This window comes from Theropithecus gelada, chromosome 10 (genome assembly GCF_003255815.1).
Source record: "Theropithecus gelada isolate Dixy chromosome 10, Tgel_1.0, whole genome shotgun sequence".
NCBI lineage: Eukaryota > Metazoa > Chordata > Mammalia > Primates > Cercopithecidae > Theropithecus > Theropithecus gelada.
The window spans coordinates 91,795,705-91,821,757 of NC_037678.1; the positions used below are offsets into that span (position 1 = coordinate 91,795,705).

At 47.0% G+C, this 26,053-nt stretch overlaps 1 protein-coding gene across 1 annotated transcript in view; it reads right to left on the minus strand.

Moving 5' to 3' along the window:
- Positions 1-284: 284 nt before the first annotated feature.
- Positions 285-26,053, minus strand: part of RALGAPA2 (Ral GTPase activating protein catalytic alpha subunit 2) — a 321,348-nt gene continuing 295,579 nt past the window's right edge. Inside the window, exons 38-40 of the mRNA XM_025399680.1 lie at positions 22,994-23,115; positions 7,428-7,467; positions 285-3,978 (exon numbers count right to left, since the gene is read on the minus strand). Coding sequence (XP_025255465.1) covers positions 7,463-7,467; positions 22,994-23,115 — 127 coding nt within the window. The 3' untranslated portion in view covers positions 285-3,978; positions 7,428-7,462. The remainder of the gene's footprint in view (positions 3,979-7,427; positions 7,468-22,993; positions 23,116-26,053) is intronic.

Sequence of the window (26,053 nt, forward strand, 5' to 3'; positions counted from 1 at the left end):
TGCGGGCTCGGATGGATGTTACGGTAGCAGGCGATACTGACCCAGCCCTTTACTCATGGAGAGAGAAAGCGATTTAAGTGGATTGGAACCATGATGCTTGGATTCAGAGCCTCCTGTGACTGGATCTCAGCATTCCATGTTAGGAAATGAGGTCAATTTTACATAAACACGTTGGTAAGCTTCCCCGCACAGGTACCAGCTACCATTTTGGATACATGTTTAGGTTTTAGTTAAAATATGCTTTCAAACAATTCTGTCCAATAAAAATGAAAACCACCTCTTTATTAGATGCCAGGGTAAACTTTATTTTCTTATAAACTATAATGAGAATGACAGAAACATATAGCACTGAAGTGCTGTGTTTCCACTTTATGAAATCATCACAGTAAATCAGAATTAAAGAGTAAAAGAGGTTAACTGGAGAGTCGGGTGGCTGCCATCTGCGGAGATGTGTGCTTTCTCGCCGTGGCTGCCTGTGCCGTGGTGTGTCCTGGCGCACACACGTCTGCAAGGTGTTCCTACCACCTAGAAAGGAACCTAGATGTGGAGCATTAGGAAAATTAAATAACAAGAGACAGCAAAATAAGAATCAAATGACACGCTATAACTTAATTTACCGCATTTATCAATTTTTTTCCTTATTTACATGTACTAAACATTGTAGACCTGAAAACATAGGGAAACATTCATTTCATGTGTATGTCATACTGACAGACTGAGTGCAACTAAAACGATGGTTGTTTCCTGTTGAATCTCCCTCGGATGCAGACATTCCCCTTCAGTAGATATAAAGGTAGCACAGTTACATTTACGACATCACAGTTAGGTTTTAAAGGATTCATCAGACCTCCACATGACACCAATACAGCAGGTCCGTGGGGCGCAGGTGGTGCCACCTGAGGAAGGCCAGGAAGACAGGATGTGCAGGGCTCTGTGGATCTGCATGAGCTCTTGTTTGTAAGGCTAAGGGTCTGATCAATCAACCCATGTCACCAAGTTTGGGTCACCCCACTTCCCCAACATGTGGCTCTTAGGAACTGCAGACTTTGTTGCTGAGGCAACCCAGGCTAAATGTCTTCACTTCTGTCTGCTGAAGGCTTGATTATTTTTAAAAAGTCATAATTTTTTAAAGTACAAAAGCCTAAGTACAATGAGACTATAAACATCAGCTTTGCTCTGGATGGACTCTGGGAACAGGTGCGCAGAGAAGTGAGGGAGCTGGACTGGCCCTGGCTGAGGCCAGCGAGTCTTACCCCATTTTGGCCCAATTAGGGCCACTTCTGTTTCCAGATGGCTGACCCACTGGTACCACCATGATGCCTCAGGTGGGGCCCTACTGGATGAATGATCCACCGCAATTTTGCTGAAAGGGATTTATTACAAAAACACAATATTTGCTTTTCTAAGTAAAAAAAAAAAAAAAAAAGAAGCTTGATCATTGCAATTTTCCACCCCAAATAACAAAAACGACTCCAGTCCATGTGACCACGAGAAACGTGGCTGTCAGATTCCCAGCTCCACATTCCAAATCTCCAGACCAAAGCTGCTACGGAGAACGGCGGGCTCAAAAAAAAACTCCACTCACCAAACTGCTGGCTGTCATCTGGGGTCGTGAGGTCCTCAGGGGTTACAGGAAGGTTGAGTTATTTGCTGCCTACCACTGAATTTCCCACCCCAAGGTCGGGATGGCTGGTTCGTGGAAGCAAAATGAAATCATGGAACAGAAGTCCAGGATAGTTAAATACGATTTCTAAATCCTGACATATCTTTTCTACTACAGCCAGGAATTCCGCAACAGGAGTTTCTAGAGCCTGAAGATGAAATTTCTCCCAGAGGCGACCTGCTGGTAGAGACCTACAGGGGACTCTGGAGCCTAGGAGCATGCGATGGCCTTCCCAACAGGAGTGAGGTAAACAGGAGACAGGAGCAGCTCAACAGCAGGATCAAGCCTGAGTGACGGTGGCCAAGCGACACGGCCCAGAAGTCTGGAATCATTTAAAATAAAGGGGCGTTTGCTGACACCACAGAAAATGCCAGGGCTTGCAGTCACTCTTCACATTGCCTTCTGGCCCCGTAAGTACCCTGGGCCTTTCCCAAAACAGCCCAGGAGCTGGAAGCTTCCTTCCACTTTGGGGCACCCTCATTCTCTTGTGTTCAGGTGATTCTCAAGGTGCTCCTATCAGTGGCCTGGCCTCAAGTGCTACCTGCAATCCCCTATAAAGCAGAAAAGCAAATTCTCTCCAGGATGAGCAGGCCCGCCCTTCCCTCAGAATGACCGGCTCAGCCCTTTCTCATTTGTCCTAAGAATGAGTCTGGCTCCTGGGTCTTCCCGTTCTCTCTACAAAGGCCAGGTTCCAGCCAAACCAGCTCAATAGCTAATGGAAAAAACTGGCTCCTCAGTGAAAATGGCCGCTCTGATGGGGTGAGAGCCTCAGAAGGCTTCTTCAGGCCTGGGTGGCCAAGCAGCCTGAAGGTAACAAGTGTGTGCAAGGGCTGAGGGCAGAGGGCAGAGGATGGCGGGGAGACCTCATGCACAGGGCCCACCTTTCCCAGGACTGGCCCACCCATTTTACGCCGAGTTAGGGGCTGCGTCTCTCGTGCTGCTCTCCCTTCCCACTGCAGGGCGTTGCTCTCTCCCCAGCCACTGTGAGAACAAAGCCTGCGCAGTGGGGATTGACTCTGATGAGTTTCTTGGATTTACTTCCCAAGTGAAGTGCGGGGTGGAGCAAACCTCTAGCTCTGTGGCAGGTCAAGGGTCCAGGGCAGAGCCCAGGGTCCGCGCCAGCAGCTCTTCACTGCTGACTGATTTCTCTGCTGCAGGACGGGCAGGGCCCACCCAGTGCCCCGCAGCAGGAGAGGGCTTACCATTGCTTCTCTTTTCTTTCATTCATTAATTAATTCATTCATTTTTTTAAGAAAGAAAGAAAGAAAGAAAAAAAAAACAGGTCTAATGTGCCTTCGTTGGAGCCAAATGGGAAAAAATATAAGGATTAAATCCCTTGCTTAGAATCTGCTACCAAAAGCTTTGTGTGACAAGAAACATTTCCGAGGCCTGTCTGAGGCCTCTCTGGGCAACAGATAGGAGCCAAGTTGCAGCGTGAGGCTTCTGGAGGCACAAGGCCATTGGGGGGGTACCCGGCTCAGCCTAGCGCCTGAAGCCGGCATGCGCCTTTTGTGTGGATGTGGTCTGTGCTGTTTTGAGCCTTGGGACACTTCTTGTCCTGCAGGAACTTATGCAAGGACAGGACCCTGTATTTCTGGAATCTTCTGAGTGTTCTAAGATAGGGGCATCACCGTCACGACCTGAAGGGCCTCTGCGTGGTGAGCAGAACCTCGCTCAGTTAGAGGGCGTCAGGTACCAGGTGGAACAACACTGGACAACTGAGGTAAAACATCTCCTGGGCAAAAGACCCTGGGGAAAGCCAATTTCCACGATGATGAAAGTTTTGAGTAAACCATAAATCCTAACTTAAAAGGAACTAGCAAAATCAATGCAGATAGAATTCCTCAGTCAGACAATGGTTTCGCCAGCCCCTCTGTGAATCACGCTTGGGTTCATAAATGAGAAGAAACAACTTGGGGTGCAGAAGCCAGCTGCCCTCCGCCCCTCCCTGAAAGCGCAGAATCTTTTCCTGCTGTGATCTGCCCAGAGCAGCCACACCAATGCCCATGTGACAGTGGGTTCATCTCTGGCTTTTGGTGACTTTTTCGTTTCTTCTTTGGAAGTCCAAGGTTTGTGAGGTTTCAGGACAAGATGATACAGCCTAATTTGAGTCCCATCTGAGATGCTGTAGTGGGATTCACCATGGGCTTCAGAAGTCCACTAATGGGAAGACCTGCTGAGGGCACTAGTACAGCAATGAAATTTCCTGGAGATTCTGGGTTTAGTGGCTTGGGGCAGAGGCAGGAGAGGGTGTTCTGTCTCCTCCTCACTCAGGGGCTCTTCGAGGTCAGCACTCAGACTGGAGGCCAGGGCCCCTGCAAAGGAAGCAGAGAACTGCTAAGTCATGGAGGCAATGGAGGCTCTACGGCCACACAATTCAGGGAGGATCTGTGGCACTCGGAAGGGAGGGAAATTCCCAGGAGAAGGGTCTGGTGACCTCCTCCCACGCTATGCCGGCAAAGATGTTTGTTGAATGAATAAATACATGAATGTCTTTCTTCTTATTCTTTGCTCTGGGCTTTGCTGCAGCATAAAAGAAGCTATGGATCTTGTGAAATTAATTCAGACTTACTGTCCAATTCATAAGTAAAGAATGAAGAGAAAAGGCATCTGGTCATAGTGAAAGGGAGGAAGAGCCACTGAAGAAGCAGTGGCTGGAGTCAATGGAAAAGCCCGTGAAACTTCAGAGGACGCTCTGCAGATCCCTGGCGGTGTTCCTGGAATCTCCACTTGTTTACATATCAATATTCTACACAATGAGTTACAACTCAATTATTCCCCAAAGGGCCTAAGACTAGAGGTCAGGACTAAATTGCTTGTCTGAATGAGTCCAGATGAGCATACAGCTGTTCGGCACCAGAGGGAAAAGGAATAAAATTAAAACCTGCGCATCTGCATCCCACGCTTCCCCAGGGCTGCCGTCGGTGTGCTCAGAGGAATACAAGAATGCCTGCTGCAACACCGAGCCACTGTTGCGGGTGGAGCTGGGTCTCCCCTAGGGCCGTTCTGCCAGTGAGAGGATCGTTTCATCACCCTTCCCCTTGTAGTGTATTTTTAAACCCTGTTGTATTATGCCCCAAGTTTCCTGCATGACCTCTGCTGGGAACAAACCTCAAAAGCAGAGTTTCCACATCTTCCTCCCTGCATGATTCACTTGCAGGGCTTTGGCCTTTGAAAGTATTATTATTAGTGGCATTTGAAATTCATTTAAGTAGGTTATTGTATTCACAGACAGCATCTTTTTTCATTCTCTGAACTTACCTTCTTGTTTCTAGGAAGAGTTTCCAAAATCAATACTTGCAAACATGCTTGGACCTATGGCAGTAACCTGGCTCAGGGTGTTCTGAAATTCAGTACTTTCAGAGTCCAGGGGCTTCACTGTTGCCTCCCTTCTTCTCGGCTCGGTAAGGTCGGGCAAACAGAGAAGGCCCACTATTCTCATCTTTAAAACAGGTTGCAGCCGGGCGCAGCGCGGGGATCGCTTCAGCCCAGGAGTTCCAGACCAGCCTGGGAAACACAGTGAAACCCCAGCTCTACAAAAACACTGCAAAACGTATCCAGGCGTGGTGGTGCACACCTGTAGTCCCAGCTACTTGGGAGGCTGAGGTGAGAGGATTTTGAGCCTGGGAGGTCAAGGCTGCAGTGATAGCACCACTGTACTCCAGCTTAGGTGACAAAGTGAGACCCAGTCTCAAAAAAAAACACCACACAAGAAAAACCCCAGAACACAAAAACAGGCTGCTTCTGACAAAGGCAGTACAGCTAGACCATCATCCACAAGAGAAGCTGGATTGTTACGAGGCATCTCTCCATCCCCTTGTAGCTGGTGGTGGGCACTGGCATTTAATCCAGGGTGTGGGGCAGCGTGGGAGAACAGACTTGATTTAATCCCAGACAATATTCCAACAACCCAGCCCACTATGGTGATCAGATGGATTAGAATAAAGGACCAAAAAAAAAAAAAAAAAAAAAAAAAAAAAAGAAAAAGCAAGTAAATGAAAGATATAAAGTGAGATCCAAAGAGAAAACGCGAACCTTTGCTAATTCTGGATTTGAAGGAAAACATTTTAGTTCCTCTGCCCCACCCACTCACCCAGGGAAGATAAAGAGGGAAAGAGGGTGCACCACGAGTTCCTGCAGATGGACAGAGGGACGCCAGCTTTGTCCCGCTGAGTGAGCCTGGAGAAGTGCAGGAAGCTCTGCAGAGAAGGGGGCCTGTGCACCTGAAAGCAGGGATCCCATGGCCGGGGCAAAGGGCAAAGCCACTCCTGCAGCTGGGCTGGAGCCAGTGCCACAGTGCCCTACACATGCTTCTGGTCCCCAGCTTTCCGCTGGGACATCCTCATCTGCATTGGGCCTTCGTGCCACAGCACCCTGTGGTGGGGAGGTGGCAGCTGCCGGACGGGTAGGCAGGACACAAGGTAGGGCCGCCTTCCTGATACGACACGTCCACTCGCAGCTGTGGTTCCACTCGCACTGCCTCTTCCCGGTGATGGAAGCCATGGATTTATTCACAGGACACTCGAACCTCACCTCCCGACTTTGGCGGCAGGAGCAGAACATGCATGGACACGGGGGTCTCAGCAAATGCAAAGTTTTGCAGCAAAGTGCGCTGCTCAGAGGGGACCGGACAGCCCTCTTCTGCCCCATCTTGACATGAGCACCTGGGCTCTGAGGCTCGTGTCACCTGCTGGGGCTGACACAAGTGAGCCCAGTTTGGGACAATACCAGGCCTGGGCTTAAGCCATGGGTGAGGGGAAGAGAAAGGGCAGCTGGCTGGAGGGTCGGCTGGCTGTGGCGCCGGCTGCTCCTCTGGCCTGCAGGTCCAACAGCCCTGCCTGGCAGAGGAGGGTGAAGGTTTGGATAAACCAACAAATTTGGACCCTAACATCCCACTTCCATATTTACTGAGACAAAGTGACTGGTTCTGTGCTTTGCATTCCACTGTGGGTGACAGGCTCATGAACGACAGCTCGCTCACTTGCTTTCTCCTGTGAAGGGCACTGCCATGATCCTTGTCATTACCAACTGCTTGCCTTCCACCTGTGAGCCTGGGAGGTGGTGCAGCCCGGGCCACACGGGACAGGGTTTTCAGACAGCCCTGCCAAGGCAGCTACCATCCATCAGAGCGCCGCAGGCAGGGCCTGGACCCCAGACCCAGGACAGAAAGGCGGGCTGGGGAGGTCACATCTGCCATGGCTAGCCTATCCTCTGGGTCCCAGACTGCAGCGCATCCCTGGGTCTCCACCCTCTGCACTCCGCAGCTTTTATCTGCTTTTCCTTCCCCAACTGTTCCATTCAGCAGCCCCCGCCACAACCTGCCCTCCCCGCATGGAGGCCTCAGAGGCCTCCTTTAAGGCTGGCGGCCAAAGGCCGGCCCAGCACATGCTGTGTCTTATCGGCCCATCTCAAGACCCTGTTCCTCCAGGCCTGGGCAACAAAAAAGCGGGTGGCCCCCGTGCCCACCGGCCCCCTACAGCCCCACACACAAAAGGGTAGGTGACAAAGACATTTTCCGGGATAGCAGGTGTTGGTGTCGGATTCTTCCCTGAGTGCACGGGCAGAAGAAAGGCAAGGCTGGGCTTCCCCGGGCAGCGCAGACATGCAAGGGCAGGAGTGCGGGCAGGGCCGCTCGGGAGGGGAAGGCCCAGGAGGGCGAGGAGCACCGATACAGGGTCCGCTACCAAGGGCAGCCGGTTAGAAAAGTCCCACCCCCTCCCCATAGCAGGGTGGCTGGACAAATCCACTGAAGTGTCTGTCTTACCTTGCTCAAATATTGTAATGAGACCTTTACGTGTTTTAATCTGAAGGGAAAGAACACAAAATCGAGTGAATACACACACAGCAGCCCACAGCTCCAACTTGATCATTAACACAGTGCTAATAATACATTTATCCCTGAGCTGCCCAAGCAGTTTTGCAGCCTTGTCAATCAGTAAAAACTGAAAACTCACTTGAAAATGCTACTTGATAGGACAAAATAGAAGCTGATGTCATGTTTGCAAATGTGAAATGAGAGAGACATTAACACTCCCAGGGTCTATGCATGCAGACCCTGTCAGGAGCCCTACAGATGCTGAACCGCACTGACAGCTATATCCTTTTCCTGCTCTCCAACTTTTCCTGACTGATTTTGTTTAAAATACAAAGATAAAAGTGTTTTCAAGACAAGCATTTGAAATTCAATGGATGACCTGAAAAAATAATTGAAACCCCCTAGGTGGGCAAGTTTACATGTCTCCAAGTTTCATTTTACAGGTTTCTGAGTTACGCACAGTGTGTTAATACTGGTGTCACTTGCAATGTGACAGTCCTCAGGGAGGGGACACACAGCATCCTGTGCAGAGGAAAGCTTGGGAGGGGACCCTGGAGCGGGAAAATTGGACCATAAGGTCACTCTCACCCACAGAGCAGCAGGGTCTCAGCCGTCACCCAGAACTGAGGGGGATCTTAGCTTTTCTATGCTTTGTGACAGGTTCTTCCACCCCTTTCACACCATCCTATTTTCTACAGCGGGGTTTCCTTGGTGAATGCATCCTCTTTCTGCATCAGGCAGTAGCTTCTCCTGAACTCTCAGCCCCCACAACTCTCCTGAATTCTGTGTCACTAGACAACCATCAAATCCCGACAAAGGACATTCATCAGCGATGTGGACCATTCTCTGCACAGCCACAGTTGTAAACATGGATTTTCTGCTGACCCCCTCTGCCAAGGTTGGCACAGTGACAGGGGCAAACTTCTAAGATGGTGGCTCCAGCAGCCATCAGGAGGAGACCACTAACATTCTCTTCGCCAAGGCTCCATGAAAGAAATGTGCACTGCTATGGAGACATCTTTTCCAATCTATTGATGAAAATTGTCCCTTTCTCCCAAGAAAATTATTTGGGGTTAGGAGATTCTGGATCAATAACTGATCGTGGCTCATGTATGATCCTTGGTCTGACTCCCACCCACCATGAACGCCGCTCCTTCTCCACACTTGGTTGTGCTCTTTGGGCACAAGAGGTTCTGGGCTGCTGCTGACTGTTGGTCACGGACTAGAATGTTTTCCGTGGATCCTCTGGAAGATTTAATCGTTTAGATTTCTGATTCCCCCCAGTGCACTGTGCTGTAGGGCCCCCATTTCCTCTCATGGAAGAGGGCAAACATAGAGCATATCTGCGTGGGTCTTCCTTGAGTTGAGGAAGTTCGGCTTTTAGAGCACCATGCCACTGACACCCTCCAGTGTGAGCAAAGGGTCTCTTTATGAAGGGGCTCCTTGATCTCACTCCTCTGCAGCCCCTCAGCTCTGGTTATGCTGTGTGTACAGGCACCCGATTGGTAGAAACCAAGAAAGCAGATGGCGCAGCTAACAATGGAGGACTTGTTTGTAATTGCTGATGAGGACTGGGTTGCCCCTCTCCTGTGTGTCCCCAGACGCAGCCTGGTGTGGTGTGCTGGACCACAAAGAATGTCTCAGTAACTGCCAATCCATGGTTGAGTTAAGGAGATGCAAAGACAGAGACAGTTGGGGGCTGCCTTGATTATTCCATGGGGCTCAAATGTCACTTGCCCTTGACACACGGCAGTGCTCCCAAAGGGTGGGGTTCCAGTCGTGGAGCAGAGGAGTAAGCTGTCAGCTTCTCGATATATCTCTGGGGTACGCACAGGGCACTGATCAACCTGGGCAGTGCGGAGGGCACCTGGAGGGCAATGTGCTTGGAGATGGGGGGTGGGAAGTGGCCAGGAGGGACCTGACGCCTGGCGGGGATAGGGGAGAGACACAAAGCCTAACTGTCCTATCCCTTTGTCAAATGGGCAGCAGATATGTGCCAGGCACTGTTTTCGGCTCTGGGTTACAGTGGTGACCAAAGCAGATGAAACCGCTGCCTTTGGGGGATCTGGGAGAAAAGTTACAGCATGCAGTCTAATTTGGGGTGGCAAAATAGCCTACTCTTTATATGTGTACAGCACAGTATGTATAAGTACTGTAAGTAAACAGATACATGGTGTTTCTGTGCTGTTTCAGGGGAGGGGACTAATTAGGAAACCAAAATGTCTCAGAAGACTCCACGGTGGGGTGATAATGGATAAAAGGTTGTGACAGCCGGGCTCGGTGGCTCACCTGAGGTCAGGAGTTCAAGACCAGCCTGGCCAACATGGTGAAACCCTGTCTCTACTAAAAACACTAAAAAATCAGCTGGGCGTGGGGGCGGGCGCCTGTAATCCCAGCTACTTAGGAGGCTGAGGCAGGAGAATTGCTTGAACTGGGAAGGTGGAGGTTTCAGTAAGCCAAGATGGTGCCATTGCACTACATTCTGGGCAACAGAGCGAAACTCTGTTCCCCGCCCCCACCCCCCCAAAAAAAAGTTGTGACACTGGGTTATAGGGTTAATGTGTGTTTTACATTCGAAGCCATTTTTACCTATTTGTGGGGCTGGGAATCGAAGCCAGCCCCACTCATATCTAAGAGCAGTTGAGCAAGACTCCTCAGGGACAGCCCTTAACGGTTTAACTCAGACACCAAAAGGCCAAACTGTGGCCAACTGGCGGCTCAGATGCAGAGTTGAGCTGGAGGAATCCAGAAGTCACTTCTGAAGAAAGATGTCTTGCTTCTTCCGCCTTGTGTGACTTCTCTGATACTCTGGATATCAACAGGGATTTAAAGCAGGACAGGAAACAAGAGGCTGGCTGGACATGTGTTGTGTTGTGTGCGGCTCCGCCTAGCAGAGGCGCTCCAGGAATTGGTGGGCCTTTCTATGGCATGCTTTCTCCAGCTGTACTCACTGGGATAGCAAGAGAGCAAGGCTTTGAACCAAGCTTCTTGCCTCTGAGGAAAGGCTGCCATCCAGAACTGCCACCTGGGATGATGCTGGGCAGGGTCAGACAAGAAACGCGGCTGCCTGTCTCTGGATCCTGGTTACTGAACAGTCAGTGTGGAAAATGATTAGCTGGTTCAAGATAATTAGGAAAGAGAATTATTTTGAGAGCTGGCATGGATGAGGGAGAGAAAGAGTGGACTAGGGCTCCAGCTTTAGGCAAGTGCTAAATATCCTACCAGCAGGAAGGCGGACAGAGTGGGAGATCAGAGAGCTGTCTGGGCTATTCAGATCCCTTGGAATGGCTCTGAGGAAGGGAACAGGTGCAGGCAGTGGATGGGGTAAAGCCCACACACTCAACACTGGCAACCCAAGGCCAGTGGGAATTAGCCAGCCTAATTAACATCTCCAAATGGCCCAAGGATGGCTTCCAGTATTTCCAATCCAGCAGCAGTGGCTGTGTCCTGGCCCTGGCTCTGACTCTGGGTTTGGCTTCCTCTTTCTGGTTGTTGGTCTTACCCATCACCCATGGTTCAGAAGCCGAAAGCTGGGACAGCTGAACCGGCAGGAAGGGAGGGAAGAAGGGAAAGTGCGTGAAGCGTGTGCCGGGGCTAGGTGAGCAGGTGGATCATTGGTAAAAGAATTTTCCTGGCATTTTTTTCTTTCTCTTCCCTGACTATAATGTACTTGTGTGGCTCTATTACTAAATTAAACTAAATTATAAATTTAAAATTAATATCTTGGTGTCAACTTTCTTGTTAGGCCATCATAAAGAAACGTTTCCAGACCCTCTCTCACTCTCACAGAACATAAGCACCAAGATTTCCGCTGCATCTTAGCCACGGGAAGTCTGTGTACTTTACCAGACTGAAGTCACATGAGTGAATGGCCACACAGGACCCGAACGTTCCCAGCAGCAATATTCACAGTGACCAAAAGTGGAAACAGCTCAAATGTCCATCAACAGATGAATGGACCAACAAAATGTGGTCTATCCGTACAGTGGAATATTTGGCAATAAAAATAAATGGAATACTCATATGGGCTACACATGGAGGCACCTTAAGAGTATGCTAAGGGAAAGAAGTCAGCCACCAAAGACCACAGATGGGATGATTTTATTTATATGAAATGTCCAGAATGGGCAGGTCCATAGACACAAAAAGTGGATTCGTGGTTGTTTAGAGTTGAGGGGTGGGCGGGGAGAAGGGGGATTGACTATCGGCAGGCTGTTTAAAGGGGGATGAAATGTTATAGAATTTGATTGTGGTAATGGTTGCATAACCTAATGAATAGACCAAAGACACTGACTTGTATACTTCATATGGCTGAACTGCATGATATGTGAATTAGATCTCAACAAGCTGGTTTTTAAAATGGCAAAATAGAATAGAAGGTGGTCTGGGTGGCACTACTATTCCCATGATTCCAAAAGTGACACAACAGAAATGGCTCTGAGATTTCAGGAAAAAAATCCCCCAGGGGCACCCAGGCAAGCAGGGGAACGAGGGCAGCTATGAAGCTCTGCAGATGCCACCAGCACCTCTCCTGCTGTGCCTCGCACCACCCTCAAAGCAAAGAGGGCCACCCCACCGATGGCACACTGCTTTCAGTGACTTGTTTTCCCTTCCAGGTTGTCTCCCAAGCTTATTGTAACTTGAATTGATCTGTTTTAAAACAACTCAGGAGTGACTGCGGCAGTGAGGCGGGATTACAGTGTGATTTGTCCCAAGATACACTGGGAGTGTGTGCGCCACTCAGGACTATATTTTAAAAATTTCCCTAATAATCAACAGCTCAAGAAAATGTAGCAGTTAAATCCATGGTGATTGTGGGAGGACAGTGAGTTCTAGGTATTTGTCTGAGGTGTCTGAGGAAACACTGCAGAAGCAATGGACGTGTCTGGTAGTTTCACTGATAAAAATTGTCTTGTCCTCAGAAAGGAATTTTGGCCCATAATTAAGATACTTGTTATATGTGAATTATTTCTGTGGTGCTCCTTTTGAATTGTAAAGTAGGCAACGCTTTAGTTAAATTTCTCAGTTTTCTGTGCCAAAGTGGTGTGCCTTTGCCACTGTAAAAACTGTACAGGTCACACATTCTAGAAAACAGTCCTTTCTGCCTTCAGGGAGGAACATTTTGCCACTGCCACTGAAGAAGGGCTCCTCCCTGCCACTGGGTTGTTCATTCCTGTGGGTGGGTCCCCCACAGCAGGCACGGAGACGCAAGGGGGATGTAGGGTGGAGCAATGAGTCCTGTCTGAGAACTAAGAGGCCTAAGTGCTCGAGCCCTGGTCGGGACATGAACAGCCACCTGGTGATGGAAAAACCAGCCTGCCTCCATTCCTCAACTGTCAGAGCAATCTTGCCTCATGGGAGGGGGACTCTGGGGAAAGCGTGCAGTAAATTGCAAATCTCTACACATACATAAAGAATGGTTACAGTTCACAGAGTCCTGGAGACCATTTTTGTAAGAGTAAAAAAAGCTAGGGAGCCTTGGCCTCCCATCCTTGCCCTTCTGTGTCACTGAGGTGTTTATCAAGTTTCTTGAAGTCGCTTTCTGTGTAGCGGGGGTGGCCATCTGCGCGATTCTTCATGCACACCCGTACTCATGAGCACTGGAACTCACAGGGGTCTGCAGGGTCTTGAGGGCAGGGTGGGACATGTGGCTGAGCTCCACGTTCTGCCTGTCTGGGCAATCCAGGATAGTGGCTGTGTTCTGTGGTGCCGGAGTCAGGGGGCACCGCTGAGGGCCCCTCTAGTGCCCCCCAGGGAATGTTCAGGCAGAACACCACTTGTATGAGCATAGCATCCTTTCATGCACCAGACACCTATGACATGCCTGTTGCGTGTCTGGAGATGGGAATACATGGCGAGTAAACTGTCATGGAAGTTGTCCCCCCTCCCCACTGAAGCCTGACCGCCCTTTGTAGAAGAGTCATATCATAGCACTCTGCTGCTTCACAGGCTTTGTGTGCTGCCCAACTCACCAGAGCAAGAGCCAAGGTCTTGTCCTCTGCCCGCAAGGCCACTCTGACCTCCCTGTTCCTCCTGCCCACCCAGGCTTGCTCAGCTCTAAGTAGGCTGGGCTCCTTGTTCCTTGATTGTGCCGGGAAAGTCCCTGCCTCAGGCCCTTCCACCTGCTCTTTCCTGCCCCTCCCTCCTCATCATTTCTCACATGCCGCCTTTCCAGGGAGGCCTTCTCTGACCCCCTATTTTAAAGTGCACCCCCACCCCAGGTGTGTTGGGTTTTTCTCAGTAGCATTCCCGAGGCTCTTTCCCTGTTGTCTTTTCTCCTCAGCACTCTTCAGCTCCTGAGAGCAGACACCATTGTCTACTCGCCAGTCTGGAAGGCGAGCCTCCAGTGGAGGAAGGGCTGCTGTCTGTCTTGCCCATCTCTGCAACTGGCATATTCAGTGTTTGGTAAACATTTATGGGATGAATGTCTGAAAACCCACTTTTGTGGGCTTTATGAGACGCTCTGAGGAGTGAAGCTGTAGTTCGCATCTACTGAAATTGTAGCAAAGGTGTGTCCCTCTGTGTCCCCAGGTCTTAAGTGGACCTGAGTTTTAATATCTCAATTTGGCCTCGAGCAAGTTGCTAGCTTTGGGTAAGTGGGAGAAAGAGCAGAGTCAGCCTAGCGGGCTGCAGATTTCCACATCTGGTCTCCTCCTTCCTTCTCCGTGGTGACTGATTTCCTCTGGGGCTCTCATGTGTGATGCTGTTGGGTCAGCGACTGTCATCCCGGTCCGGAGCGCCTGGCCTCACAAAGCTGCACGCCCAGATGTTACCTGGAGGCTGTGGTGCTAACTGGAGTTGCGCTTTCTCCAGCTGCTTCTCTGCACCCTAGGGATGTAGCTAGGAAGCAGGGCTTCCCTAATGACAGCGCATGGGCTCTGGGATGCACGCTGACTGCAGGGTCTGCCCAAACACATTCAGCAGCAATGGCAAGGCAAGGTGTGCGCACTTCCTGTTTTGCCTGAGATTAGGGGTATGGGGGAGTGGAACCTTTCCAAGCCAGACCTGTGATTGCTTTTCCTTATCCTCAGGCAATCTCACAGATCACACAATCCCACACAGGAGAAGACAGATGCTGGAATGGTGAAGGCCACTGGTTCCCACCACAGGTCACAGCTGAGTGCTGCGGGAAAGGCAAGAGGAGCCTCTGCGTGGGGGCACAGGTAGGTGGAACATGTCCTCTATGAATCTGGATTCTATTGTCTCATATTCTTGAAGTGGTCACAAAACAGGGTTTTCCCTACTCTTTCTCGGCATTGTCCACGGTGATGCTACTAGGTTGCTTGTGTACTGAGAATTTGGCCACATCAATGTAAATACATAAAGTTATTTATTTCAAAATGGATGGGCATGTTTCCATTTTTAAGGGATTTTATTCCTTCAGCTGTTTCGAGGGACTTTCAAGGCTAATGGGCAAAAAGGAACTGGCTTTTCTCTATAGAGAAAACCTGTGCTACTGACAGGTTTAGTTCCTGTTATTATCCTGTATCTTCCTGGAAAAGGACAGTATAAAATATTCTTTCTTCTTTCTGTCAGAAGACTTAACTGCAAATAAGAGAGGTTCCATTTGGCCTCTGCTTTGGTTTGGCTGTTGCTGAACAGGAATTTGAGCAAAACCAGAGTCTTCTAGGAGGCCCCTCAGCAGCTGAGGTTGTGCATGCACCACCTGCTGAGCCAGGAGGACTTGAGGGCCACAGTCACGGTTCACAAGGAATGTGAACCTGGGGTGTCGGGAGCTCCAGGTTCTTCTGAAACAAATTCTCAAGGTTATTTCAAACAAGCTTTAATTAAGAGTTATTTCCAAAAATTGTCTCTGAGAAAAATTCCTGGTACCTGCCAGCCATCTCTTGGCAACTGCTAAAGCATCCCCTGAGCTGTAATTAGCAGTCAGGCAGGAGGAAGATGCCACCTGCACTTAAAACCCTGTAAGGATTGGGAACCCAGAACCTAACGCAGCATTTCACAGAAAAAGCTGCACCTTCAGAGTTCCGCCAAAGGAACAGATTCAGTGCAAGGTTGACACTTCAAAATGAATGATCTCAGGCCACTTCTTATTCTGGGAACCTATGAATAGCCCCAGCATCAGCCCCAGGGTTGTCAGGAGTTGTCACTGTCCCCGCAGTGGCTCTGAAACATGTGGTTTCTTTCTCTCTGCTCTTCTCACATTTACTATCCTCTATCTTTTTATTTTTGTCCATGGGCCTTCCAGTTCTCAGACATTAGGCAATGTGGGGAAGTTCCAAACCGGCTGGCAGGATGCTTCGTAGAATAGCTAACACACACGAGGCAAGTTTTCATTCTCCTCAAGTTCACAAGGCAAATGGCATGGTTCATCTCAGGGAAATCTCAACCCAACTGGCCTAAACCACTGGCTGGTTATCTTTTTGACACAGGTTATAGTTTGGAGGAAACTTATCTGGGCTTATTAATAGCCATTTCTTGGGGCTCATGAGTATCTGCTTTTCTCCAATAAGACTTCAAGCTTCACAAGGGAAGGAGAGACACAGGCCTGCATGAGGTTCCCAGAGCTTTACTTTGTGTTGCCTGAAGTGCCCTGCACAGTCCTGCTCAGTGGCAGCCTCCAGGGACAACAGGGACCACGTCAGAGATGGTAACATCTGACAGGCAGCAGCGGCGCTTTTCTAGCCAAGCAAATGAAAAGAATGCTTGTCTCATCTCTTCCAGAGCTGACTCCGAGGAGAGTAAAAAAGTTTTAAAGGAACAAAGGGATGAAGCAGCACGAAGCCTAAAATGGTGCTAAACAGGGTGATCGATAATTCCCTTTAAGACCCTCGAGACCATCTACGAAAGCACCTTGAATCAAGTTTCAGTTACTCCGTCTATGGATTCGCCGGCTCCTGACTTCCCCTGCTCCTGACTTCCCCTGCCTTTCTCCACACCGGCTTCTTATCAGATTTCTTGTCAGTGGCCCACTTTCACTAAGAGACTGGGAAGGAGAGGACAGATGAAACATAATTATGAGTGTTTGCTCTGCATCTTGCATCAGGCCCACACATCTGCGGTCTAGAGACACACCTATTCTGCTTAAAGCAACAGCCTGATACCTTTCTGTCCTCCTTTCTATTCACTCCTGTTGCACGTAGGAAAGAAATCCCATGTACCATTCTCTAAAGAATTTACAGTCCAGGCCGGGCGCGGTGGCTCAAGCCTGTAGTCCCAGCACTTTGGGAGGCCGAGACGGGCGGATCACAAGGTCAGGAGATCGAGATCATCCTGGCTAACACGGTGAAACCCCGTCTCTACTAAAAAAATACAAAAAACTAGCCGGGCGAGGTGGCGGGCGCCTGTAGTCCCAGCTACTCGGGAGGCTGAGGCAGGAGAATGGCGTAAACCCGGGAGGCGGAGCTTGCAGTGAGCCGAGATCCGGCCACTGCACTCCACCCTGGGTGACAGAGCGAGACTCCGTCTCAAAAAAAAAAAAGAATTTACAGTCCATTATGGAGAGGAGACACACACACAGGATAAAGGCTTATATATGCTAAGGAAAATCAAGATATACATAATCACAAGTTAGATGGCACTAAAATTAAGACCTAAATATTACAGAGAGAATTTAGGGCAGTGGTTCTCAGTCCTGCCTGCATGTTAAAATGTCCTCAGTTTTTGTTTTTTTTTTTCCTTTTTAAAAATTCCATGCTCAGGCCACACCCCAGACCAATAAATCCGAATCTAGTGGAGGGACTCAAGCATCAGTATCTTTACAGCTTCACAGGGGATTCCAATGTGCAGCCAGAGTTGAGCACCACTGGCTCTTGGTGATGGAATGATAGCTAGTAAAAAAACTTTCTATCAATGTTGTTCCATCTTTGCAAGAAGAATACATCTTAAATTGGAAAAAATCCAAGCAAAAGTGGTCAAAATCAAGCCAGTTATGAGGGAAGGAAGACTTGGGCTGTGTCCAGAAGGGATTATGGGGGTAGAAGAAACATCTGTATAAGGCAGTTGTCTGTAAGACGTGTGGCAACACTTTGGCCAGCTACAGCCAAGTGTGCTGAGGGTGCTGAGTGGGATGGCTGAGTTACTGAATAGATGGTGATATCAGATAACTTATATTTAAGGAAAACTTCTCGGTCGGGTGCAGTAGCTCACGCCTGTAATCCTAGTACTTTGGGAGGCCAAGGTGGGCAGATCGCTTGAGCCCAGGAGTTTAAGACCAGCCTGGGGAACACGGCGAACCCCTGTCTCTATAAGAAATACAGAAATTAGCTGGATGTGATGGCTTATGCCTGTAGTTCCAGCTACTCAGGAGGCTGAGGCTAGAGGAGCGCTTGAGCCTGGGACGGGGAGGATGCAGTGAGCTGTACTAACACCACTGCAATCCAGACCTGGGCGACAGAGTGAGACCAAAAGGGAAAACTTCTGGATTATCTGAATAGAGTAAAATACGATTCTGGCCTTTAGTGTTAATAAAGAGTTGGTAGCTATGGCTCTGATTATGGGATTATCACTATAGTGTGGGCACAGGGCTGGCATTTCCATGGGGAATGGGGAGGTGAAGGTTGAGTTGGCCCTGATTCCAACTTGCCCATGACCTTCGGTGGTCATTTCATGGGTTGGTCTTCAGCTCGCTCAAAATTAATGTGACAGGGTTAGACATGATCTTTCCTGAAGTCCCTTCTAGTTCAGCACTCTGTGATGTTCTTTGCTGGCTTCAGCAAAGTTATGGGGAAGTTGAACACATACGATTCAAAAGAAGTACTATTGATTAAAACCGTATTAAGACCACTTTAACAGGGAGAGAATGAATACAAATGGAATGAGTCTGTCACATGACTATCCTTTCAATGAGTGGGGAAACTCTTTTTTGGAGTTTGGGTTAGGATTTACTGGTGCTGTTTCTAGGAGTTAACCTGATTATTAACTGCTTGGTGAAAGAGCCAAGGAAGATTACCTGTCAGGACTGCATGCAGAATGACAAGACTGCATATGGTGCGGAGGCCTTACCAAGCAAAAGCTGGGTGTAGCCGTATCTCTCTGGGCAAAGGCTGGTAAGTTCTAAGAGGAGTTTGTGTAGTGTCTACATCATAGATATGCTTTGAGGCAAATGTGTAACATAAGTGCCTCCATTTGCAGTTTTAGGAGAAGATTTTACTGGCCACCAAAATGACTCAGTGACACCAGGCAGAGTCTTCTGGTAAAGGTTCTGCAAACTTAACATAATGACCGTGTTGTAGAAGAAAAGCTACAAAAGTCTTTTTCATTAGGTAAGTGGCATAAATAACCCTTTCCACGAGGGCGTCCAAGCAATTGTGTGAAAGATAAAAGTTTGCAGTTTTGTGCAATAGCAGGAATGGCAGCGGCATCCTAAGACCGACTCAGACTAATCTGGTTTAAGCTCCAAATACGACCTACATTAAAAGTGGCAGACTCTGATGAAGCATAGTGAGGAATTTTTCTCCCACTTGTTCTAAATCCTGGAGCCTTTACAATCCAGCCTATCATAAAGGAGGAAGTATTTCTGACCGTATCTTGGAGAAATCAAATGCTGTGTTTATGCAGGGCTAACAAATAAACAAAGATCTGTGCTCCCTCTGCTGGCTCTCTATAGCAATATTGAAGGAGAAAGGAACCATACGTAGTATTGGCATCTTCAGTAAACACAAGTCAGTTTGGGTATTCTGAGAAGAACCACTCATTTAACTTGGTTTTGAACATTCTTTGGGAAAAATCTATCTTTATCGACTTCGGACAAAGGCACTTGGAAATTCTTAAAATTAGATATGAAATGAGACATACCTGTAGCCCTTGGCTACCAGATTGCTAGCTGTGACTGTAATAGTGATCTGGGGATTGATTTATCAGCAGACACAAGTGGATTCCTCCAAGATTTTTAGATCCAGACACAATCTTTAAGGCAGTTCTGAAAAAAAATCTCAGGTCCAATGTAAAGTTCCTTTTTGCTCTTTTATAAGAGCAACTTCCAAAAAGTAAAGATTTACACTATTTATATCTTTTCTGATAATGTCAAACACTAGACTTGATTTTCCAAATCATTAGCATGCAGAAGAATGACCTCATGGTGAACAGATGCACTTGGCTGTGAGCTGCAGTGATTACATCAGTCCCTCCCAGCAGTCGAGGGTGCCCATTCCCGTTAACCCTTTCAAGGCCTCTCTGCTGGTCCCTCTTTCTTGGTGATATGATTGAAAACACAAATTTAGTCCCCCACCTCAATATGTGTGTGTGTGTGAGAGAGAGAGAAATGTACATGTGTATATAAATGTATTTATACATAAAACATATATATGTTAACTGCAACCAATATTTTAACACTAGCTACCTTTTAGATTATTTATATTTATTGCTGGTCAAAAAAGGAAGGTAAACTACAGCGCTGGGTAAAAAAGTAGTTGAAATATCTTTATGTCAGGTGTTATCAATACAAGTAATGGATGGAATAGATACAAGGTAGACATGATGGTCTTTAAAAATATTTTCTGATTAGGAAAATAGATTTTGTTTTGAAAGCTCTTTGAAAAAAGCTGAGCACTCATATATTAGCAGCTACATCACCATGTGTGGTTGACAGCACATCCTGAACGGAAGTCTGTTCACCTGGCCAACCCCGTCCCCACAGGGCTTGTTGGGCGGATGGGTAACGGCACCTGGATGGGGGAAGTCAGAGGCAGAGGGCATTTTCCAACAGTGGAACCTTCAGGCACAGGCCACTCCCACTGAGCACATCTCCCACTTTCACTTCAGACTTAAAGGCTGATATTGGGGCTTTCCCTCTAGAAGTGGGGGCTGCATGCTGCTTTCTGGCTTGCTGCTACCAATACAGTGTGGAATGAATGCAGTGTTCAGGTGACGCTCCCTCTTCATTAATAATAAAGCCCCTTGTGGTGAGGGTACAAAGAAAACCTAGGAGCCCCTAATTCCTCAGATTGTGCATATGCATGTGAGCCCAAGCCCAAGGCCCTGCTTTGATGACACTGAGGGCCAGAGATGGTCTGATTGGGTCCTAAGTGCACTGTGGGAGCTTAAGCCGCTCAGGGTCAATTTTTCCAGTTGGCTTGTTGCTTGGAAGAACAGACTTCACCTCAATTTCTTAGTTTAAGCTGGCTGGCTCATCTGGGTTTGATCGCACTTGTCCCAAGAACATAACAGTGTAAACAAATGACAAATGTTTTCATCTGTAGAAGTAGTAACAGATAGTGGACAGGGATTCTTCAAAAGCGAAGCCAGTATGTAAATGAGAAGATGCTTCTGAAAACGTGCTTGTCTATGGTGCTGAAATGCTCCGTCCTCATTGTACTGCCCCACATTTCAGTTCAAATCAAGATTATATCTACTTCCTTCCTGCTCAGCGTTATGAGGAGATATGCAAAGAATTAAAACAGAACATTATGCCTAGACTTAAAAATCACACTTAAGGATAGGTATGATAGACATATAAAAAATTTTCCCACTCAACACTGAATACCTTAAACCATGAACACTATGAAATGTAATACTGATGTTAATAATTTGAAAAGTGGAGGGAGTAGCATTTGTCTTGATATTCCATGTTTGGTTTCACATTCCTTTTAGAAAAGTTCCAATGCCCACCCTCACATGCTGTCAGAATCTTTATTCTGGTAAGCAATTTTCAAAAATATGACATTCTTGAAGAAGCCATTGACAATCCTCTCCAAGTAGAGTTCTTAAAAACTCGAATTGCTCCTAGAATCTCCCTCATTTCAATTGGTTTAAATAATTATGAATGTTTGGAAAAGATCAAATTAGTTTATACAGAGGCTAAAATATACACAGAAAACAAGGTCCATCATTATTCATTTTGATAATATCTTAATAATCTTAAGAATGTAACAGTTAAGGAATGAAAACATCTAGTTATTATTTACATGTTTAATTTTAAGAAATAAAAAGCTTTCTCAAGAGTTAAAAGAAACAAACAAACAAAAAAACAAGAAACAAAAAACAACCTGCACTGAAAAATCAAGTCCTCACGAAGAGGGGAATAATCTCATGAGGGTGGGAAAAAGCTGAATGAGATCTTTTTAAAATTAGCTTTGCTACAGATCCCTCATGTTCTTGCACTGAAAAATTAGAAACAATTTAAAATCTCTAGCCAGACTGAGTATGAAATCTTCATTTCCCTTGAAACGAATTTTTTTTTGTCTTAGATAGAATGTTGGCAGAGTGTATAAAAGAATTCAATTCACAGCTGTTCCACTTTTTTAATGTAAGAAACATTAATCAAAGCTTTAAGTTATAAGCTTTTCTCATGTTGCTTAGTATTCCAGTTCAACAAAGATCAATAGAGGCCATCCCAGTGTTCCTTGACGCCTCACCAGGAAGCAGAGGCGTGATTATGCAAATCGCGCTGCTCCTGCACCTCTGCCAGCCTGCTTATCTCCCAAGCCTTCTGCCTGCTGCTCCTGGCTCCCTGTGCAAGTGCGTGCCTCTCCCTCTTATCTCCCAACAAAGCTCGGAGAGGCGAGGATTGAGGCCAGCGATGTTAAACAATGATGCATGGCTGATTTTATTTGTAAGTGATTTATTTCACTGGATTTAATTTTTTTTCACTTTGTGTATAAGATATTTGTTAACGAATCAGAATAGGAGAAGTAAGGCAGTGTTCAGAGACAATTGACACAGGTTAGAAATCTATTAAGCACTCTAACAGTTGCATCTAAAGCAGTGGAAGAAGGAAGCTCCTCACTGAGAATTTCAACATGCATTGGCTAAATATCCCATTTACTCTCTGAAAGGCAATTAATCTGTAATTATATGCAGAAATTTACAAGTAATAATTCTATTATTTGAAAGAAACACACAGTAATCATATAATCTGTTTAAGTGGCGGTACGTGTATTTTTCCCCCCAAGCTGGAAATAGAAAAAGAATAAAAATCTAAAAACAAGGAAATCTATGGAAACTTTCACAATTTTCCACTGGCCCTAATAAATGAAAATTATTCTAAGCTAGTTTCTAAACGGGTTCCACACCAGGTGCTGCTCCGGTCGGCGGCTTGTCCACATGACACAGACCACTCCAGAGAGACACACGCACACTGCATTGCTGTAATGATGGACCCCGGGACACTGTCCTTCCATGTCTCCTGCATTAATCCCTGACCCTCGTATCTCGGCAGCATAATCCCCATTTAGCATTAGTAGCAACGGCTTCCACTGTGAGGAACTCTTTTTTGATAAGTAAGCACTGATTCGGGCATCGCTTTTAAACAACATATTCCCAGCTCAGCAAGAAACCCACACTCCTGAATGAACCGGAGCACATTACTGAGAAAAAGTTCATTAACCTTGCTAGATTTGAAGGTTAACAGGATAGCTGAAGAAAGGAACTGAGTGAACAGCTCGAATACAAAACAAATTAAAATGAATGTCATCATTCCTTTTGATATTCATTAGTTGATTCAGAGGGAGAATGCTCTTCTTAAATTTGCAAGCATTTATCTGTGAAAAACAGGTGTACATCTGCTGCTTGAATGCGTCTTAAGCGCGTGAGAGAAGAATAATGTAGACACTCACCCGTTCCGCTGAGGGAGTAGCTGGGAGAGGGAGAAAAGACTTGGGCTGCGAAATCCTCGAATGTCATGACTTCGCGGTGGTTCTGAATTATTGCTTCGAGATACAGAGCTCGCTCTTCATAGCTGCGGTAACCGGTTAAGGAAAAAGTGCGTGTGCAAAGTGGCATGCAGAGCAGTGACAGAATTCACTTTTAATACTGTTGTGCATTTTTTTCTGTGTAAAAAAGTATCCTGCAGGTTCTTTACCATCTTGCAGAAAATTAAATATTAGTCATAATTCATAACAAAATTCTGGTTTTCAGACCTAAGTTTCTCTTAGACTTTAATTGCATTTAATATTAGTAATACTAAAAAACATGTAAGGCAACAGTTACAGAATAACATCATAAGATCATTTGGGTTGATTTAAACAAAAACAGGAGACACTGATTGCAACGGCATCTCTTTCCACTGACAATGGTAGATCTTTTACATCCTATTTCAGCGGATAAAACATTCTTAGCCTATTGACATGAGTTGATACTTCAAGCAACTTGGTAATACAACAGTGCAGACGCTTCTTAAAAATAAGAAGATGCAAGTTACTGGGAAGAGAGAAGGCTAGGAAGATATACTTTGAGGGGGCATCAGAGCCTCTAACCAAGACAAGCTGTGAACATTGGAAAATAAGAACTACTATGTGAGAGAATCTATCAAGAGTGTACAGTGCAATTTTTTAAAAAAAGACTACTGCCTTTTAATTAAAACTGCACTCTGGAACACACAGCATTCAAATGTGTAATCAAAAACCAGTCACCAATAAAACTTACAAGCGTAACACACTGAAGCAACTTTCCAGCTGTCTTAATAGGACCCCTGCGTGTGGCAGGCTTTCACAGGGCAAAAAGCAAATCTTCCCCTTTTGTGTGTGGCTTCTGTTTCCTCAGAAGGTGAATCATGCACTTCCAATAACAGGATAACGTCAGAACAATCCGACAATGGATGGAGGCACTGCACATACGACGTTATGAATTAACACTTGGGGAAGTCCGCATGACGTCTCATTTTCCCCTTCCTCATTATCAATGCAAAAGTTAAAAGACATGTTTCAGTCGTTTTGAAAATCATGCTAATTCTCCAGGAACACAGGGAATGTGGATCACCATCAGTTTATTATTTGCAGCTCCAGAAGAAGAAACGTAACTCTAGCATTTCTCACTACATTTTCAAACTATCTTTTCAAAACGGCCTCTTTAAAAATACAAGTTGGTGACAATTATGCCCTTTCAATCAGCTTTCAAGACAGCATGTGTTTTTAAATGGCCAAATACTTTTCTACTTTCTTATGGCAAAGGGTGCACACCGATCTCTAAACGCAGGCTCTTCCTCTCCCTACTCCTTCAGAGGATAATTTTCATACCATGAGGAGACCAGAGGCATTCTAGGGCTGTGCTATCCCATACAGTAGCCAGTAGTATCCCATACAGTAGCCATACAGGCTATCTCATTGGAAATCTGAATTAATTAAAATAAAAAGCTACAATTCAGTTGCTTTGCTCCCCACCGCCCCCCGCCCCACCTAGATATATTTTAAGCACTCAATAGCCACATGTGGCTAGGGGTTCTATACTGGATTGCACAGATACAGGACATGCCTGTCACCGTGGAAAGCACTACTGGACAGCGTGCTGCCAGAATTTCTCCATTAGCTTGCTCTATGCAACCTCAAGCAAGGAAAATAAGTTTGAAGATTTCCAAAGTGGCCCCTCTAATGATTTATGATCTTTTATATAGATGGGCACAACCGCCCAAGGCCTGGGCAGCATGAGCCTGAACTGGCTTCTCGACTGTGGGCTGAACTCCTGGTGACTCGCCTTAATGAACAGGCTGCCAAACTTCCTCAGCGAGAGGCGCCTGCTCAGGCCCAATTCTAGAGGGACCCACTAATGCCATTCACGTCTCATTATGAACACACTTATTCTGCACAGCACTTGGCTGTCGCCATGGCTCGGCCCTCCGTGCATGGCCCCAGCAAGCCACTGGTCCGGGGAACAGCAGGACGTTAGGCCTGAGTGGCCGTCTGGCGAACAGGCACTCTGACACTAAGCTGGCACGTGCTGGCCCAGCAGGGGCTGAGCGAGGCGTGACAAATTACTCAAAGAGCTGAGCTAAACTTATGGCTGACAACCACCTGAGCCTTCGGACCGCCGTGGCCCGCTGTCAACGCTCAATTCATGGCTCCCCCTTTCAGTCCGTCGTCTGCTTGTGGGCCTGGGTTAGAGCAGGCATGTCCCTCTAAAGACCTGTCATGCTCTGCCTAGCATTGTCCTGCTGTTTCCTGAAAGGCCCCACTGCGTCCAACACATTCACATACAGTGCTTGGGACAATGGTGAACAAAAAGGAAATGCGTGTGCATTTTGCTAACTACTCTATGGAAGCCACGTATCTGGAAAGTGGCTGGCTATGTGAATCAAGCTCATGATCAAACCTACAAAGGGACGTTTTGCATAATACAATATGAACTGACCCCAGACGGCAGCCCACCGTCCCCATCCTGGATGGCACTATCCAATTGTTGTAAGCTTGTCCTTGTCAAGGCTGAGAGATCTGGGCTCCTTAGAGAAAGTCCAGCACTGTATTTAGAGGAGTAATAATGAAGTTGTGAGATTCTCTGATTCAATGAATATTTATGGTCTGACTCCTAAATTAAGGCAGTAGGAGACAGAGAAAACACAAAGGTGCTTCCAGAACTGGATCCTGGAGGAGGAAGTGTTTCCTTCAGAGAAGGTTCCTGACCCTGCCATCCATGTCCCCGACTGTCACACACAGCCCACACTCTCCCGCCTACTAACTGGAGTGTTAACAGTGCTAAACTGGGTGCTGTCATTTAGACAAACATCCATTAGGGACTGGGGTGAGACCAGGAGATCATCAAATACATTTTCGCTCATGGCCCAAGCCAGGGCATGTAAACACCCTGACAAAGAGTAAACAAATATCCCCTTAGCTCTGGCGGCATTTAGAAACAGCCAAGGAGCTTGTGGGTGCCAAAAATCATTTCCTTTAGTAGCCATAAAAAAC